General features: G+C 39.6%; 1 protein-coding gene across 2 annotated transcripts in view; it reads left to right on the forward strand.

Moving 5' to 3' along the window:
* SLC25A17 (solute carrier family 25 member 17) overlaps positions 1-18,717 on the forward strand; it is a 44,653-nt gene that overhangs the window by 22,339 nt on the left and 3,597 nt on the right. The window contains exons 4-9 of one of the 2 annotated variants that reach the window (XM_045835080.1): positions 44-195; positions 10,918-11,034; positions 11,979-12,124; positions 12,462-12,557; positions 15,327-15,409; positions 15,562-15,750. In XM_045835080.1, coding sequence (XP_045691036.1) covers positions 44-195; positions 10,918-11,034; positions 11,979-12,124; positions 12,462-12,557; positions 15,327-15,409; positions 15,562-15,592 — 625 coding nt within the window. In that variant the 3' untranslated portion in view covers positions 15,593-15,750. Of the gene's footprint in view, positions 1-43; positions 196-10,917; positions 11,035-11,978; positions 12,125-12,461; positions 12,558-15,326; positions 15,410-15,561; positions 15,751-18,717 lie in introns of those variants that run through there. The other variant, XM_045835079.1, reaches the window with a different exon arrangement.

An 18,717-nucleotide genomic window follows, 5' to 3' on the forward strand; every position in this document is an offset into this window, starting at 1 on the left:
TTGTCCAGCATCTTTACTTTGCTTATTATGTTTTTTCCTCTAGCTTGGCCCCATATCGAGGGTGGTTTCCAGTTATCTCCAGTCTCTGCTGCTCCAATTTTGTCTATTTCTACACTTTTAATAGCCTCAAAGCAGTCTGGGTCAAAGGTCAACATTCTACTACTGGAAAAGATCTGGTAATTGGATTTGTTGCAGGTAACAAAGTTTTCTGAGTAAATATTTTTATATTTTAACATTTATCTTGTTTATATATCTTCTAAGAGGTTATTTTAGCACAAAGTTATGCTACAAAGAACATAGTTTTTGACTTATATGTGCGTGTTAAAAGCACATAACATAAAATTTACTATCTTAACAATTTTTAAGTGTATACTTGAGTAGTAAGTTTGTGCACTTTGGTGTGAAACAGATCGCCAGAACATTGTCATCTTATAAAAGTTAAACACTAGACCCATTAAATAACAACTTCCTTTCCCCCCTCCCTTTAACCCCTGGTAACCACCATTGTACTTTCTGTTTCTATGAATTTGACTACTTTAGATGCTTCATGTAAATGGCATCATACAGTATTTGTGTTTTTGTGACTGGCTGATTTCACTCAGCATAATATTGTCAAGGTTCATTCATTTTGTAGGATTTAACAAGATTCCCTTTCTTTTTAAGGCTGAATAATATTTCATTGTATGTATATGCCACTTAAACATCCATTCATCTATTGATGGCCATTCAGGCTATTTCTTCCTGTTGGCTGCTGTGAATAGTTGTTGATATGGACACGGATGGTGCACATATCTCTCTGAGTCCCTGTTTTCGATTCTTGTGGATATATACCCAAAAGTGAGATTGCTGCATCATGTGGTAGCTCTTTTTTAAATTTTGTGGGGAATCACTAGTCTGTTTTCCACAGCGGTTGTGGCATTTTATAATCCCACCAGCAGTGCACAGGGGTTCCAGTTTCTCCACATCCTCGCCAGCACGTTTTTTCATTGATTTTTTAGAGACATTGATCGATGTGAGAGGGAAGCATCCATTGGTTGCCTTCAAGTATGCGCCCCAACTAGGGGTCAAACCCACACAACATGGTATTTTCCCTGATGGGGAATTGAACCTGTGACCTTTTGGTCTATGGGACAATGCTCCAATCAACTGAGCCACACCAGACAAGGCTATTTTCTGTTGTTGTTGTTTTTTTTGATAGTAGCCATCCTAATGAATATAAGATGACACTTGACTGTGGTTTTGATGTGCATTTCTCTGACAATTAGCGATGTTGAGGGTCTTTGCATTTGCTTGTTGGCCTTGTGTAATGCGAGTTATATGATTTTCTTATTGTGCTGTAGGCATTCTTTATATATTTTGGATATTAGACCCTTGTCAGATACATGATTTGCAAATATTTTCTCCCATCCTATAGACTGCCTTGCACTCTGATGATCATGTCCTTCGGTGCTGAAAAGTTTTTAATTTGAATTTTAAGTTTGTCCAATTTGTCTAATTCTTGCTTTTTTGCCTGTGCTTATGGTGTCATGCCCTAGAAATCATTGCTTAGTCTAATGTCTAATGTTACGAAAACTTTTTTTCTGTGTTTTCTACTAGGTGTTTTACGGTTTTAGGTCTTTTTAGGTTTTAATCTACTTAGAGTCCGTTTTTGTATGTGGTATAATAAAAGGATCCAACTTCATTCTTTTGTGTCTTCCTCACACCATTCAGTGATAATGCTGTCCTTTCCCCATTGTGGAAGCCCTTGGCACCCTTGTGGAAGATCCTTTGACCATATGCACAAAGATTTATTTCTGCGCTGACTTGGCTTATTTTTACCTTCTCGATCCAGGGATAAAGATCATTAGTCCCTGTTTAGCAGCCTCTACCCAGAGTTTATGGAAATTAAGGTCTTTATTCTAAAAAAAGAGAGAGATTACAATAAATTCCCTGCTTTTCCATGATTTTTTTTCTTTGAGGGGTTCACATGAGGTGTTTAACACGAATGGGACTGGCTACTTAATTTACAGGGTCCAGTACAAAAATGATGTGGGGAACTCCTTGTGCACAATGTATTAAGCTTTTCAAGACAGCTGACACCAAAACATTGGACAGGTTGCACACCCATGAATTCCACCCCGAGTATGAAGGCCTGTAGCCAAATACGACAGAGGTATTTAGTGCACAGCCCAGTGTAGTTTGTGTCATGATAGTTGTTAATGCTTGAAAGGGTTCATAGCAAGAACAGAGGTCACTTTCGGCTGGGGTGGCGGGATAGCTGCCCACCGAAAGCAGTGGCTCTTCCGCTGAGCTTTGCTAGGATGGGTAACGTTTACGGATGAGTGCTGACAGTTTCCTGGTGAAGGGAATGACAGGGGATTGAGAAAATCCGGGACTATGTTTGGAACACTGAGTTCTCTGACTTAGTTAATGAGTGTAGGAACACGAGCAATAAGGTTGTAGAGGTGAGTAGGAGCCAGATTTTAGAAGGCGTTGGATCCTTGTCATCTGAGACTCCAGAAGTGCTAGGTAGTCATTAGCCTGGTATTATGAGTATTTATTTACTATCTGTCTCTGCTTAGTGGAATTCGAGCTCCATTTATATGTGATACATCAAAGAAATATATAAAATGCAGAGATGGTACCTTATATATATTATATATGAGATATATGACAATTATATATGCACATATATGTAAGATTTTTTACAGATAAATTATGCTAAGCGAAACAAGCCAGGCAGTGAAAGACAAATACCATATGATCTCACCTTTAACAGGAACCTAAACAACAAAACAAAGAAACAAGCAAAATATAACCAAAGACAATGAAATAGAGGACAGACTGACAGTGCCCAGAGGGGAGAGAAGAGGGAATTTCAGGGGAGAATGGGAAGGGTTTACAGGAACAAATTTAAAGGACACATGGACAAAAACTAGGGGGAGCGTGGTAATGGGAGGGAAGTGGGGAGGGTTGGGTGGTGGGCTGGAATGGGAGTAAAAGGGAGAAAACTGTACTTGAACAATGATTAAAATTAAAAAAAAAAAGATTTTTTACAGATAGTACCTGCTTAATGGAGTGTGTCTGTATCCCTTGCTATATTCCCAGTAAGAACAATTCCTAGCATGCTCAGTAAATGTTTTCTGAATGAACAGAATATTTGTTGGATTAGTCAGGATTTTAATTTAAAAGGTGGGAAGAAAGTATATCTACTTCCTTTGTTTTTTGTGTTTATCCATTTTAGTCTGTAACTGATTTGAATGTTGCATGTTTAGTGTTAGTATTTGTGAAATAATTTTTCATATATTCTTTGGAAAATTACTAATTTGGGATCCACAAAATTGAATAATATAAATGTCCACTTGAAATCAAAATTATTTGGTTGAAAAGCAGTTACCAGGCCAGGAGTAGTCATGGGCCCCTAGTTCTCCTGCAGAGCTGTGTGAGACTACTGCTGCTTTTTGGTCCGGCCTCTGAGCTTTTCTCCTGCTTAATATTCTCATTTTAGTCTTAGGTTGATTTTGATCTAATTAACTTACACTTGGGCCAGCTTTTTTAAAACTGAAATATAATTGTAACATTAGTTTCAGGCATACAGGATTATGGTTCAATATGTGTATACATTGAGAAATGATCACCACAGTAAGTTTTTAGTTAACATCATCACCACTCATAATTAGAAGTTTTTTTTCCTTTTGGAGAGAACTATCAAATCTATTCCTTCAGCAACTTTCAAATATACAGTAAGGTATTATTAACTATAGTAATTATGTTATATACTATATATCTCCATTGCTTATTTATTTTACAACTGGATGTGTGTACTTCAACCACCTTCACCCCCTACCAGACTCACTTTCACACAGAGTATAACAAGGTTTCATTATCTGAGAAAATGAACAGATAGTTGTTGGTAAGTGGGTCAGGGTAGAATCTGGGAGTTATCCCCGAGGGTGCTGTCTCACCCTCCACATGCACTTGATCATTAAGAACCATCAGTCTGTCTTCCAAGTATCTTCAGAATCCATTTCTTCTCCGTACACATAGCCATTTCCCCAAATCAGGTGTCATCTCTTATCTGGACTATTCCTGTTCTGATTTCCTTGTCTCTTAGGTCCTCCTCACTAGTTGTAATTCTCTCTGCGGTTGTGCGAGGAGGCAAAGTGTGTCTGTCTACTTGTGCCTCCATCTTGACCAGAAGTCTTCTCACTAGTTCTCAAACAGTGTCAGAACTCAAAGAACTCAAGTTTGAGATATGTTCACATATCTCAAAAAATATCAGAAAAAAATATCAGAATAGATCCTGTACAGAGGGAATCTGTTTTACATAATTGCAACAAATGGCAATCTAGTCTGATTTTTATACTTGAGACCAAGTTTTTTTTATCTTGATTTTAATGCATTTTAGATTACTGTAGTTTATATGTATTGACATTTAAAAGGTTATGATTGACTGTCCAGTACTAACTCACAACTTCTGGTAAAACTAGTAATTCATGAAGTATATGACGAAATCTTTTCCTTTTTGATTGTTGAAAGCTGTTCATTTGCTCTATCTGGCATCCTCTTATCTACAAAGTAAACCCCACCCCCTGTTATTCTCTCTCACTGTGCTCTGCTTATTTCCTAATTCTTTCACAATTTATGATTACAGTAGATTCCTCCATACCTAACACAACTAGATCGGTATAGTGGGGCAGTCAGTTTTAAAAAGTCACTTGATGTGGAGAATATTGTAAATAGCCTACTGACCTCAGGTATTTTAACTTAAGGTGTATGAATATATTATTTCAATTTTTTAAATGTATTGCCAAGGCATATTGGTTCACTGATGGGAGTTTTTGCTTTTTTTTTTCTTACATAACCTATACCTGTCATGTTTTGCCTACAGTAACCGACACAACTGACATAAGCAGGTTTGAAAAGAGGCGTAGTTCACAGTTGGTAAGCACACAGCCCAGTGAGAGGGAAGTAGGCGAGCATGGGCGTACCAGAGACTGGCCGTGCTGTGGATGTCTGTCAGTATCTGATAAAGGAAAAGAGAAACACTGGTTTCTCTGGGGAGTCCATTATGTAGAGCTGGTTAAAGGAGATCCCATTGTAATACTGTTACTCTAATTTACTTAGATTCTGAAATGTTTTCTTGAGTACTTGAGAAGAAGGGTGGAGTCATGCTTGGCGTGCAGGGAGAGCTGATGCGTCTTTTGCCAGCTCTGAGCATCCTCCGTTACATGACTTGTCAGAGAGATGGTTAAGAACTGCCTTTCTGAAGCCCAGGTCTGATTGTGTTGTCCCCAGCTTCAAAACCCTCAATGCCTGTCGCTTGCATACAGAGCAAAGAAAGACATGGCACCCTCAATGTACGAGGCCCCCACCATACCTGGGATAAGGGCCTAACATGTAAGATCTGCTGTGATATGGTTTGCCTCTCTAGCCATTCCCATCTTCACGCCAAACTGTTTAGTAACTCCATTCCTCTCTCGCTGCTGTTACCTGTCTGAAACATTCTTTTTGTACAGTATACTTCATTGTCTGTCTGATACAGTCTTCCTGCCTTTTTCGTTGTATTAACTCCTGTTTACTCATCCTTTTATTCTCAATGAAGCTACTTCTCAGAAAGCCTTCTCTGAAGGCTTCTTCACCACCCTCAGGTTTCATTCTGGGTTAGCTGCCCATCCTTTGTGCACCACCGTAGTGTATACCTCTGTCTCAGTGCTTACTGTACCGTGTGATAATAGTCTGCATCGTGTCTTTATATTTTACTAGACAGTGAACCCCTTCAAGGCAGATACTACATTTTTGTTATCTCTACATCCTCAGTGTTTTTTTTTAATATTTTTATTTATTTATTTATTTTTAGAGAGAGAAGGGAGGGAGAAAGGGAGAGAGAGAGAAACATCAATGTGCGGTTGCTGGGGGTCATGGCCTGCAACCCAGGCATGTGCCCTGACTGGGAATCGAACCTGCGACACTTTGGTTCGCAGCCCGCGCTCAATCCACTGAGCTACGCCAGCCAGGGCCATCCTCAGTGTTTTAACACAGTGCCCAGTACAGGGAAGGTACTGATTAATTGTTGAATGAATGAATTAAATTTAAAGGACTGCTTCTCTCATCATCTACATTTTCCTAAGTGGCAACTCTAGTCTTATCATTGCCCTAAGAAAAATCTCGGGTGGGAGGGGGGACTGGATTGGGAGTAAAAAGGAGAAAACTGTATTTGAACAATGATTAAAATGAAAAAAAGAAAAATCTTGAATTTTTCATCTCTCTCTCTAACCCCGCTTCCAATCTATGAGCAAATCCTGTTGCCTCTTTCTTCATATGGTATTCACCTCAGCCACTTGTCTCCACTATGACCTTAGTCCAAACCACAATAAACTGTTGACTGGATTATCTTCAGAGCCTCCCAACTGATGCCCTGCTGACTCTTTTGTCCCCTTCAGTCTGTATTCCACACAACAGCCGATGTGACTGTGTTAAAACATAAGCAAGAGCATGTTATTTCTCTGTTCAAAGCCTTCCAGTTGCTTCCCGTCTTGCTCAGCCTATAAAAGCCAGAGTCCTTACCTTGTCCTATAAAGCGCTGTATGACCCGGCCCTCCTCGTGTTCTCTCCCCTCACGCCCCTGCAGCCACACTGGCCTCTGCTCCCTGAACACCCCTGGCATGCTTCAGCCTCGGGGCCACGTACCTGCTGCTTCCTCTGCCTGGTAACTCCCTGGTTCACTCCCTCACCTCCTCTAACGTCTTTCCCCTAAGTGGACATAATTTCTGAAATAGACAGCCCAATAATGTACTTAAATTTTCTCCTTAAGCCTTGACTGGCGTGGCTCAGTTGGTTAGGTGTCATCCTGCAAAGTGAAAGGCCACCCGTTCGGTTCCCGGTCAGGACGCATGCCTGGGCTGCAGGTTCGTTCCCAGTCAGGGCGTGCGTGAGAAGCAGCTGACTGAGGTTTCTTTGTCACATCGATGTTTCTCTCCCTCCCTTTCTCTCTCCCTCTCCCTCTCTTTAAAAGTAAATAAGTAAAATCTTTAAAAATTTTTTTTCTTCTTAAGCCTGTCCTCTTAACATTCTACATATTTTACTTATTTATCTTGTCTTATTATACCATTAGAATGTAAGTCTCATGAGAACAGGGACTTTATTTTTATTAACTGCTGTGTTGTCAGCACCTAGAACAGGGTTGATCACGTACTAGACATACAATATATATTTGATGAGCAGACCGTGAACGGAGGACTTGTGGGAAGGGACTTGGCTGTACTTGATCTATGCTACCTAAAGGATTTGGGCCAGGATCACAATACACACACAGTTATTTCAGAATTGCTAATTCATACCTCAGGTAAAGATAATTTCCTAGCTAATTTCATATATGTTTCCAGTTGTTTAAGAAGATAGGTTTAATATCAATAAAAATAAAATTTCTAAGCTCTTATAAAAACAGATTATTGGGGTGAGAGTGAATTTCTGTCTTTTGAAACTTTCAAAAATAAAGTGAATAAATCACCTGGTGATTGAATTAGGACAGTGGTTCTCAACGGAGGCTGATTTGGCCCACAGGGAACGTTTGGCAAATCTCTGGAGACACCTCCGGTTGTCACAACTGGGGGGTGCTGCTGACACCTAGTGGGCAGAGGGCAAGGGTGCTGCTAACCATCCTACGCAACAGCACTAGTCCCCCCATACACCCCCAAATAAAGAATTGTCTAGACCAGAATGTCAGTAGTGTCACAGTTGAGACCCTTGGTCAAATGAATTTCTGAAGGTAGGCATTTCCTTGGAACTTTTATGAGTTTTAAACTTCTTATAATACGTTTTTGTATCTTAATACCTATGCCTTCTTACAATAATAGAATAGCTTTTTTCCTTCCTGCTGTGAGCCCTATCAGTGTATTATAGTCACTATAGAAATGAGTTTCATTATTTCCCGGGAAAACTAGGAACAGTACAGGGGTGGGCAAAAGTAGGTTTGCAGTTGTGAGTCCACAGAGCAGTGTTTATTCTTATAGTATTATAACTGCATGTCTTTTTCCATGTAACAACTGTAAACCTACTTTTGCCCACCCCTCTGTTTTCAAATTCTACTTGAAACTTAGAAATTTATTTTAATTATTTATTTTCACAGAAGTAAGCCCATATGGCTTGATACCCTGGGGAAGAATTTGGGAAAAGAACCTTGCAGATAACTTAAATGAAGAAAATACCATTTTTATTAAACTGGGATTTTTACAAATAACTTTTTGAATGACAATGATGTTATCATTGTTTTGACAGTTCATATTCATTTCCTGTCCTCCAGTGTTAATTCTGGTAAGGCAGATGTGTTCCTTTTTTGTATCTAGTTGCATTCTTTCGTAGGGAGACAGATGGTTAGATTTGTGGCCTTCATCTGCCACTTTCTTATATCAGTGGTTATTGCGTACATTTCCCAGAAGCACACAGCCAGTTAACATACTTCATTTTTGTTTTCTCTCCTTACCAAGGAAGATTCGCTGCTAATAAAACTATTTGTTTTGAAGATTTCAGAAGTAGATAGCTGTGTTCCAATTATTCCTTGAATCAGTGAATAATTTTAGTGAGTGGGTTCAGTTACTGTTCTTCATCTCTTAATTTTGGTTCTGTTTTCCCAGAAATGATTTTTTTTCTAAAAAATAAATAGAATCATTCAAATTGTAAGGAAATCAATCTCCTGTCATTAAGTAGGTAAAGTATTAGTATTCCCATCTTAGAGCTGAAGTAATAGCCGCATCCTGGAATTAGAAAAATAATTTTCTACATAGCCTCATAAATAAGCAAGTAACATTTTTTATCCTTCAGTCTTATCATTCAGTTAGTAAGACTTGGAATCGCTCATCATGACCATTTATAGTTGTTTTTCCAAAACGAAATGCTGTCCTTTGCTTGATAACAAAGGTTGTAAGTTTCTAGCAAAGTTTTGGATCCTCAAGTATTTTGAGTGTCTTTTCCCAGAACTCATAAAGTTATAGTGTTTAAAAAATCTGTATCTGTTTTGGCTCAGGTGACAAACAGAGTACTTGAACTTCTCAGATAAAAAGCTTTGAAATACAAAATGTTCTTACAAGGACTCTATATTCTCTTGAAATGATGTAGTGCATTTTTGTACTTCAGATTGTGCATAGTATCCTCTCAATCTTTCAGCTCAGTCAATAAAGGGGATATGAAAGCAGAATTTTATATAACGGTGAAATCTTAATCTTGGCTGCATTACCTGACATGTTTTGTGTGTACCTACTTCTTGAATCGAACATGAAGGAAATTTTGATTTCTAAAGAATTTATTTAATGGGCAATTTGTTTCATTTGTTTAGAAAGGTATGTACCCTGTCTCTGTCTACAGTATCCATTGATGCTTGTGATCTCTGGCTCTGAGCTCTCCTGTTGTCATCTTTTTTTTTTTTTTAAGGTAGTCTACTCAGTAGCACTTTTTAGTCTGGTTTTTCTGGCTGTTGATTTTTCTGTTAAGTGATGTGTGCCTTGCACTGAATAGGAATGCACTACAAAGTCCGGGCAGATGGGCGTGTATTGCTATTCTGCCTTGGCTTCTTGGGCACTAGTGCTTTTTAAAAATGAGACCAGCGAGAATCTCTCAGTAAGACTTACTCAGATTCTGGTCAGTGCCTCAAGTGACAATGTATGAATATATTGAGTCATAGCTAAAGATGACTCCTTGGTGTTATGTGACTATAAAAATATGACAGGCACACTCATAAAATTACTTAATAATGCCTTTTATTTTGAGAAATGTATCCTCATAATCCTCCTAAGAGAGAGGTAGCAAAACATTGTACTTTTGCAACTGTATGCAACAAATGAAAACAATTTTAATCTCTTGGCTGTTGCACAATCTTGTTCTTGGTTAGGCTGTGTTTTTTGCATGGTGTATTTTGAGATTCCTTAAATCAAAACAGTCTTTCTCACGTTGTGTTTCAATGACTTTTAGTAAAAGAGATTTCTCTTCCTTAGGACTGCACCTCTTGGTTCTTCACAGCGCGGTTAGCACCAGATAACTCCATGTATGGTTGTTGACTGAGTTTGTTCATTGGTTCATGTGTTCAGTATTTATTTAACAAATATTTATAAAGTATATACTATGTGTCAGGTACTTTGTTACAACTCTCTCTGGTTTGTTTGTTTTAATCCTTTCAGGACTGATGAGGAATGTGTTAGTATCCCAAGATGGTGTTAAATTGGGAACATGTGTTTTCAAAAAAGAAGCACCTGGCTCATTTTGTTCCACTCTGAGTCAACCTTGGGGGGCCGAGATCCCCATCCTTAAGCTTGTAAGGATCATGATGCTTGTAAAGCTGTTTCAGGTGTTTTGTGACAGTTCATAACTGCTGCTTGCTGCCTGCCTGTCCTAATTCCTTAAGTGACAAGGAACTCTTCTACAGTCCTCTAGTCTAGTCCCTGTGGAAGCACTTTCCAATGTCACCACTTTCTCCCACTTGTCACCCATTATGCCAGGCCCATACTCACTTAAAACCATGTGAGCTCCTTACAGGATAGTTGTAAATTGTATGTTTCATCTGATGTTGCCATGGACTTAGCATGTGATCAGTAAGCCACATCTCTTAAAGGTGTTTTTGAAAAATTGTATTTAAAACTTTATCAGAATTGCTACTTTGGATGCTATATAATAGATCACCTCCTGTTATACAAATGAGGAAACTTACTACTCTTCTCATGTGGAAAGATACTACTGCTAGGCATTCTACTATCAGCAAGGCTTCCGAATTGCTTCTAACAATAGTGGCTTGTGTTGTTCCCTGGTCCAAAGAGACACCTTACCTTAGGTCTCCTAGTAGGTCTGGGCAGAAGTATAAGTGGAACATGGGATTGTAGCTTTTATACAGACAACAAAGCTTAAAAGGTTACATTTTGCTTTTCCTTTGTCTCTCCCTCTTTCTTTTTAAAGGAGTGGTGAATGTGTTGCTGACAACGCCACTCTGGGTGGTAAATACCAGACTGAAGCTGCAAGGGGCAAAGTTTAGGAATGAAGACATTGTACCAACCAACTATAAAGGTATTATTGGTAAGTGTTTCTTGGTGAGTTTCTGTTTAAGGGTTTTCTTTATTCTTTGTATCTGGAATTTATTGGTAAGATAAGGCTGTATAAAGATAACCTCAAATCTCATAGTAAGCATTTCTTTAGCTCAAGTGTCTGCGGATTGATAGGGATTTGGCTCATCTAGGCCGTTCTCAGCCTGGGAGTCTCGGCTCCATGTGTCTCGTCATCTTTCTGGGACCAGCTTGAGCATATTCTTTTCTTACTGATGGTGATGCACAAGAGACACACCCAGTCATGCAAACATATTTCAAGCCCCTGTTTGCAACTTGTCTGATAACATCCTCTTGTCCAAAGCATAGCACATGGCTAAGCCCAAAGACAAGGGGTAGAGACGTAACTGCTACCGTGAGTGTGGGTGGGAAGGGTGATATAGCTGAAGAATAATATACTGTACTTTCTTTCTAGTGTTATCTTTGGATAAAGAAACCAGATTAATGTCTGGTATCTATGAGCTTCTGCTTTTTAATAGGATCACACTGCCAGCTGCTTCTTTCCCATGTTCGTGATGAGAACAGTGGTTTTCTTATAAGCCAGTCTGATAGAACAGACTCCAAGTAACTCTGGTACTTTTTGTTTCACTGGCCTTTGTTGTGGGACACACGGGCTGTCAGTTCACAAGTTTCTATAATACAGAGTGCGCAGTGGTGCTGTAATTACTTAGGAAAACTTGACATTCTGACCCCAGACTTTCCGAAGGAGTTCCCTATGATTGAAGTTGTCTCTCAATAACTTGGTGACTATCAGTGTCTGATAATTATTAAAAAGTAGTTAACTGATGAACTTGCCCCTAAAATATCATTACAAGATAGGAAACCGTGTGGTTTCTATTCCGGATACATTTGAACAGAATTCGCCTTGTCTTCTCTAGTCAAGGGACTGTCGTCACATATCCTTGATTTCTTGCTTAGATGCTTTTCACCAGATCATTCGAGATGAAGGGTTCTTGTCTTTATGGAACGGCACGTTTCCCTCCTTGCTGTTGGTCTTCAATCCTGCCATCCAGTTCATGTTCTATGAAGGCTTAAAACGGCAGCTTTTAAAGAAACGAACAAAGGTAATCCCTGATTTTTTAAAATGTTTTTATTAAAAGATTTTATTTGTTTATTTTTAGAGAGAAGTGAAGGGAGGGACAAAGAGGGGGCGAGAAACGTTGTCATGTGAGAGAGAAGCAGTTGTCTCTCACACGCCCCCCACTGGGGACCTGGCCTGCCACACAGGCCTGTGCCCTGACTGGGAATCGAACCAGCAACCTTTCGGTTTGCAGGCCAGCGCTCAATCCACTGAGCCACACCAGCCAGGGTGAAGGTAGTCCCTGATTTTGAAAGCAGCAAATAGTAATCTCTTGTTCTTGTTGTTTGGAATGACATGGTTTGTCTTTCTTTGCTTTCCAGCTTTCTTCTTTGGATGTGTTCATCATTGGTGCAGTAGCCAAAGCAATTGCCACCACAGTCACCTATCCCTTGCAGACGGTACAGTCCATTCTAAGGGTGAGTGCCGGGGGTTTTTCCTGCATTTAGTCGAATGACATTCTAAAATGCGTGGTTTCTCTAAAGCAGTGTTAATATTAGTAAAGCAATAGAGTAGTCAGTTGGTAGGCCAGAGCATTCCTCATTCTTTTTTTTTTGTTTGTTTATGTTATATTCTGCTAACCAGGCTGGCTATCAGTTGGTTTCCTGTTTGGTTTGGAAGGAAGTTTACATTTGCAGTTTTTAGTGTCTCAGAAAACCCAATTTGTGGCAAAACGTTCTTAAAAGACTCAGAAAAGTGTAAGTTTGCTCCTTCTCATTCAGATTGATTTCCTTGGTACCCTAGGGCAGATTATCCTTTACAAAACCTGAGGTTGATTCCCTTAGTTTATTCAAGAGCAATTAATGATTTTGCTTTGTTATTTTGGAACACTTTTAGATTTCTGGATTACTTATTAAGTTATTTATTGAAATGTTTATTAAGTGCCCACTCTGTGTGAAAAATTAGGTACATATGTTAAATAAAATACTCATAATCCCTGCCTTTATGGAGGTAATTGAGGAGAGAATTAATGGGTAAATAAGCAAAATAAATAGGTAATTACAAATTGAGAAGAGAGCTACAAAGAAAGTAAGCAGCTTTCTGTGCCTTAGTGGAAAGGGGCATGGTGGGGCTCTTCTTAGATACCTGGGATGATTGGGGATGGGCTCCTCAGAGGAGGCATATGTAAATCAAGACTTACAGGGAAGCCCTGGCCGAGTAGCTCAGTTGTTTAGAGCATCATCTAGATGCCCCAAGGTTGTGGGTTTGATCTCTAGTCGGGGCACATGCAAGGTCAACCACAAATTACTGTTTCTTTCTCTCCCCCGCTCCTCCTTCCCTCTCTCCCTCCCCCTTCCTTTCTCTATCTCTAAAATTCAATACATAATTTTTTTTAATTGAAGAAAAAAAATTACATGATGATAAGGACCCAGCTATGCAAACAGCATTCTAGGTAGAGGGAACATGATGTGCTAAGAGCCTGGTGAATGCTAAGTACCAAAAGGAGACCACTCTGGCTGGAGTGTGGCTCAGGATGAGGTTGGAAAAGTAGCAGGGAAGGTCTAGAGTTTATCTTCCGTTTGTGGGAAGCCTTTGAAGGGTTTGACACTGGGGAGTAATGTGATTGATTTATTGGGTTGGCCAAAAAGTCTGTGCTTTTTTCCATAAAATAAAAGACACATTTTTCATTTTCACAGGTAGCTTTATTGATTTGCATATTTGTGTGTCTCCTGTGTGGTAGAATGTTGATTGTTCTCAATTAATGTCTCGATTTGATCTCTATCAACTTCACCTGGTCTCCCCAACCAGGGACTATCATTTAGTGAGAAATCTCCAGCACAAAACTGAAAACCATTTTTAACACATTCGATCAGTCACAGCACCTTCTCCATACACTGCACAAATCTTTTTTTGCATTTCTGTTGTGCTTTTATCTTTATTGAAATAATAAAGCATAATATGTGGGGAAAAGCAAAAGACAGAAATCTGTACTTGAGTAACAGTTAAAAATAAATAAATATGCTGAAAATGTGTATTTTCTTCCATCTTCAGTATTAAAATGTCTACACAAACATTCACCGATTTTGATGTGTTTTTTTAAATGCACACTGATATGACAGCTGTCACAATACAGTCAACAAAATTGTTTCAAATGATGTTAAAGACAACTAAGCTTCTATTAGAGCTATCTTACAGCAAAAAACCAAATGAGCTTTTTGGGCAGCTCAGTACAATTCTAGAAGATTAGTGTGGCTATGGTGATGTATTGGTCAGAGGCTAAGGGAAAGGGGGGACAGTCAGGTAGGAGGCTGTTTCAGGAACACAGGTGAGAGGTGATGGTGGCCTGGACTGAAGTGGTAGCAGTGGAGAGCAGAGGTGAGACAGGGAAAGAGTCATGATCTGTTTTGGGGAAAAGAATCGAAAGGACTTACTGAGGAATAAAATGAGGGTAGCAGTGAGAGTATTTCAGTTCAAAAAATTACTACTTTCTGTTCAAAGTATTTTTCTAACGTACTATTTAAAAATTGGTACTTAAGCCCTGGCTGGCGTGGCTCAGTGGATTGAGTGCTAGCCTGAGAACCAAAAGGTCACCAGTTCAATTCTCAGTCAGGGGACATGCCTGGGTTGCAAGCCAGGTCCCCAGTTGGGGGCATATAAGAGGCAACCTGTCGATGTACCTCTTGTACATCAATGTTTCCCTCCCTCTCTTTCCCCCTCTCCCCCTCCCTTCCCCTCTCTCTAAAAATAAATAAATAACATCTTTAAAAAAATAAATAAAAACTAGTACTTAATACAAGGGAATTCAGTAGCATTCAGATAATTATTTTGACACTTTTATAATGTAAATATATAATGTGAACAGCTTGGACGGTAATGGTTCTAATTAATTAGTATAATGTTTATCAGAACTTCTTAGAAGACTGGAAGTTAAGCCGTACCGGCAGTATCTATAGATCTTCGTGAGCATCTTTCTTTTTCTTTTGAGGTAGAATTTTCCTCATAATTTTCTGTAAAGTCAAAATTCTCATGCTCACTTCATTGAAACATATTTCGTATTTTCATTTATATCATACAAATAGTTCATCTATTTCAGTGAAAAATAGAGGATCAATGAAATCTACATACCTGTTGGATATTTTGATTGGTGTATGACGTAAGATACCACTCCCAACGGAATTTCCTCTACAGGTAGAAACTGAGGCAAAGAAAGCAGTACTGAGCAGTCTTTCTTTCTTCTCCCTCCCCAGTTTGGACGTCACAGACTCAACCCAGAAAACAGAACACTGGGGAGCCTTCGCAATGTTCTCTATCTTCTTCACCAGCGAGTAAGGTGAGCTTTGTGGGGGTTTCACGCCCTGTCCTCTTTCAGCAGCCCCCCCCCCCTCAGGGGCGGTTGGCGCTGTCTCACTCGCGCCCTGGCTTGATGGGTGCGGCCTGGAAACCTCTCCCTTGGATGCTGCGCTCAGACATTTCTCATTTTAGGGGCTTGGTGCAGTGTGACAGCACTTGTTAATAGCAGCTCTGTGCGTAAGTCGGCAACTGGAAACATCTCAAGTGTTCATCATCAGGTGAACAGATACATGAGTTGTGGTATCTCTGTATAATGGAATACTACTTAGAAATAAAAAAAGAAAAAATGATTGATTCATGCAACAACACAGATGAATCTCAAAAAAGTGATGCCAAGTGAAAGTCAGTCATAAAAGAATTCATACGGCATGATTCTACTTACCACATTTGCCGTGTATAATGCACACCGACGTTTTTGTGCACATTTATATGCAGAATTATTATACATATATGGGATCCTTATTTTTCCCTCAAAAATTTGGGCAAAAGAGTGCATGTTATATCAGGCAAAATACGGGCATATCAAACTGAGAAAATGCAAATATCTGCAGTGACAGAAAGCACATCGGTGTTCACCTGGGGCCGAGAGAGGAGAGGGGGGAACGGTCGCAGAGGGATGTGAGGCTGTTCTGGAGGCTGTTCTGGAGGGGACGGAGGTAGCCACTGTCCTGAATGTGGTGGTGATTTTGTGAGTGTGTACCTCGGTCAAAACTCATCAGATTGAAATCATGTAAACTTCACCCTGGCTGGTGTAGCTCAGTGGATTGAGCGCGGGCTGGGAACCAAAGTGTCCCAGGTTCGATTCCCAGTCAGGGCACATGCCTGGGTTGCAGACCATAACCCCCAGCAACCGCACATTGATGTTTCTCTCTCTCTCTCTCTCTCTCTCTCTATCTATCTATCTATCTCCCTATCTCCCTCCCTTCCCTCTCTAAAAATAAATAAATAAAATCTTTAAAAAAAAAGAAAAAAGAAATCATGTAAACTTCAATAAAGCTATAAATACATGTTTATTTACTCTTTTTCTCTCTTGCCTCTCTCTTTTCCAAGAGGCAGTCACTGTTGACAGTTGAGTATGTAAGATATATACTAGGGAGGACCCCCCCAAAAAACGGAATTTATTTTTTTTTAATTGTGTATTTATTCTTATATGTTTAACCTTCTGTCACCTTCAAAATACTCCTCACTTGTGCAGTACACCTATCGAGATGTTTTTCCCACTGCTCAAAACAGTTTTTGAACTCGCTGATTTTGATACCTGTTAGTGCTTCTGCCGTTTTTTGTTTCACCCCCTCCACATTGTCAAAAGATTTCCCTTTAAGAACTTTTTTCATCTAGGGAAACAAAACAAAGTTGCTCAGGGCGAGATTGGGTGAATAAGGAGGGTGGGGCACAGGGGTCATGCTGGGGTATTTTTTGGTCAAAAGCTGCTGCACATTGGTGTGGTCAGGTGCAGTCGTAAGTCACCCATCATGAAATGGGCAAACGCATCGAAAGAGTCTTAAAAAGAATAATTCACTGAAGCTGAATGCAGCCTCTCACAACAATGTCAGCTAGTGCACTGATACAGATGGGTTCCTAGAACACTCAACTAATGGGGGAAGCCTGTATTATGAGGGGCCTGCCCTCCAGAAGATAATTCCAATGTTTTGGTGGGTCCCCCTTTGTATTTCCAGAAAATTATATAAGACCTATATCTTGGGTATTCATTTTTATGTAAATGGGATCCTATGGTAATACTGCTTTGCAACTTGCCTTTATATAAACTTAGTATCACAAACAACCCTGAATATAAGTATCTATAAATTATCTTATTTTTTTAAGTATCTAACTTTTTATAGTGATTAGTTTTCTGTTATATACCATAATTTATTGACCAATACACTTATTGATGGATAGTTTTTTTCCAGGTTTTTACCTTTACAAACATTGCTGAACGAATTGCTCATACATTTAGCTTTCTACACCTGAGTGATTGTAATTGTAGAGAAAATTCCTTAAAGTGGAATTACCTGGTTAAAGAGTTTGAACAGCCCTGGCTGGTGTAGCTCAATGGATTGACTGCGGGCTGTGAACCAAAAGGGTCACTGGTTCAATTCCCATTCAGGGCACATGCCTGGGTTGCTGGCCAGGTCCCCAGTGGGAGCATGTGAGAGGCAACCACACATTAATGTTTCTCTGCCTTTTTTTCTCCCACCCTTCCTCTCTCTCTAAAAATAAATAAATAAAAATTTTTTTAAAACAGAGAGTTTGAACATATCAAATTTTGATAAACATAGCCAAATTTATCTTAAGAAGTGATAACAAATTCTATCTTTACCAGCATTGTGGGAGTTAAAAACAATGTAGTTAACAAGAACTTCAAGGAGGTAGTGTTAACTAGAAATCTGTAGCATTATACAGTTTTCAAATCTAGTATGTTTTTACATCTTTTGTCTTGTTTGGTTCTCCCTCAGTCTTTTATGTGTGGAAGGGGACTATATTTCCATTGTTGCAGATTAGGAAACAGGGTTGGAGAAAGAAGGTGACTTGCCCAACACCAGAGAGATGGAAGCAGAGAAAGATATTCGACCTCAGAGGCTCAGTGTGCACTCAAGAACTGTTGGGTGAATGAAGAGCATTCCATCTACAATGATGGAAACACCTTTGCTGTCCAGTAGGGTTGCCACTAACCACATGTGGCTATTGAGCACTTGAAATATGGAAAGTACACCTGAGAAACTGAATTTTTAAAATTTAATTTTTTAAAAGATTTTATTTTTTTTTAGATGGGGAAGGGAGGGAAGAAGAGAGGGAAAGAAATATCAATGTGTGGCTGCCTCTTGTGCGCCTCACATTGGGGAACATGGCCTGCAACCCAGGCATGTGCCCTGACCAGGAATCGAACCAGCGACCCTTTGATTCGAAGGCTGGCACAACTTCAGTCCCACCAGACTTCAGATACCTGTTGCATGTCATAGGTCCCTGGATTATCCATAAACTTCTGTCTCACTTGGCCATATACTGGAGGTTCCTAAGACCCTTCTCCCTTGAGATTTGATTCTTTGCTAGAGTGTCTCACAGATCTCAAGGAAACACGTGTGTTTATTAAAGTACATGATAATACAGATGAACAGCCAGATGAAGAGGTGCATAGGGTGAGGCCTGGGAGGGTCCTGAGCACAGGAGCTTCTGTGCCCTTGGAGTTGGGGTGCATTAACCTTCTGGTGCACGGATGTGTTCACCTACCTGGGGGCTCTTCAAACTGCGTACTGCTGGCTTTTACGGAGGCTTCATCGTGTGGGCAGA

Source organism: Phyllostomus hastatus, unplaced genomic scaffold (assembly GCF_019186645.2).
Source record: "Phyllostomus hastatus isolate PE091 unplaced genomic scaffold, TTU_PhHast_1.1 phas_contig_198, whole genome shotgun sequence".
Classification (NCBI taxonomy): Eukaryota; Metazoa; Chordata; class Mammalia; order Chiroptera; family Phyllostomidae; genus Phyllostomus; species Phyllostomus hastatus.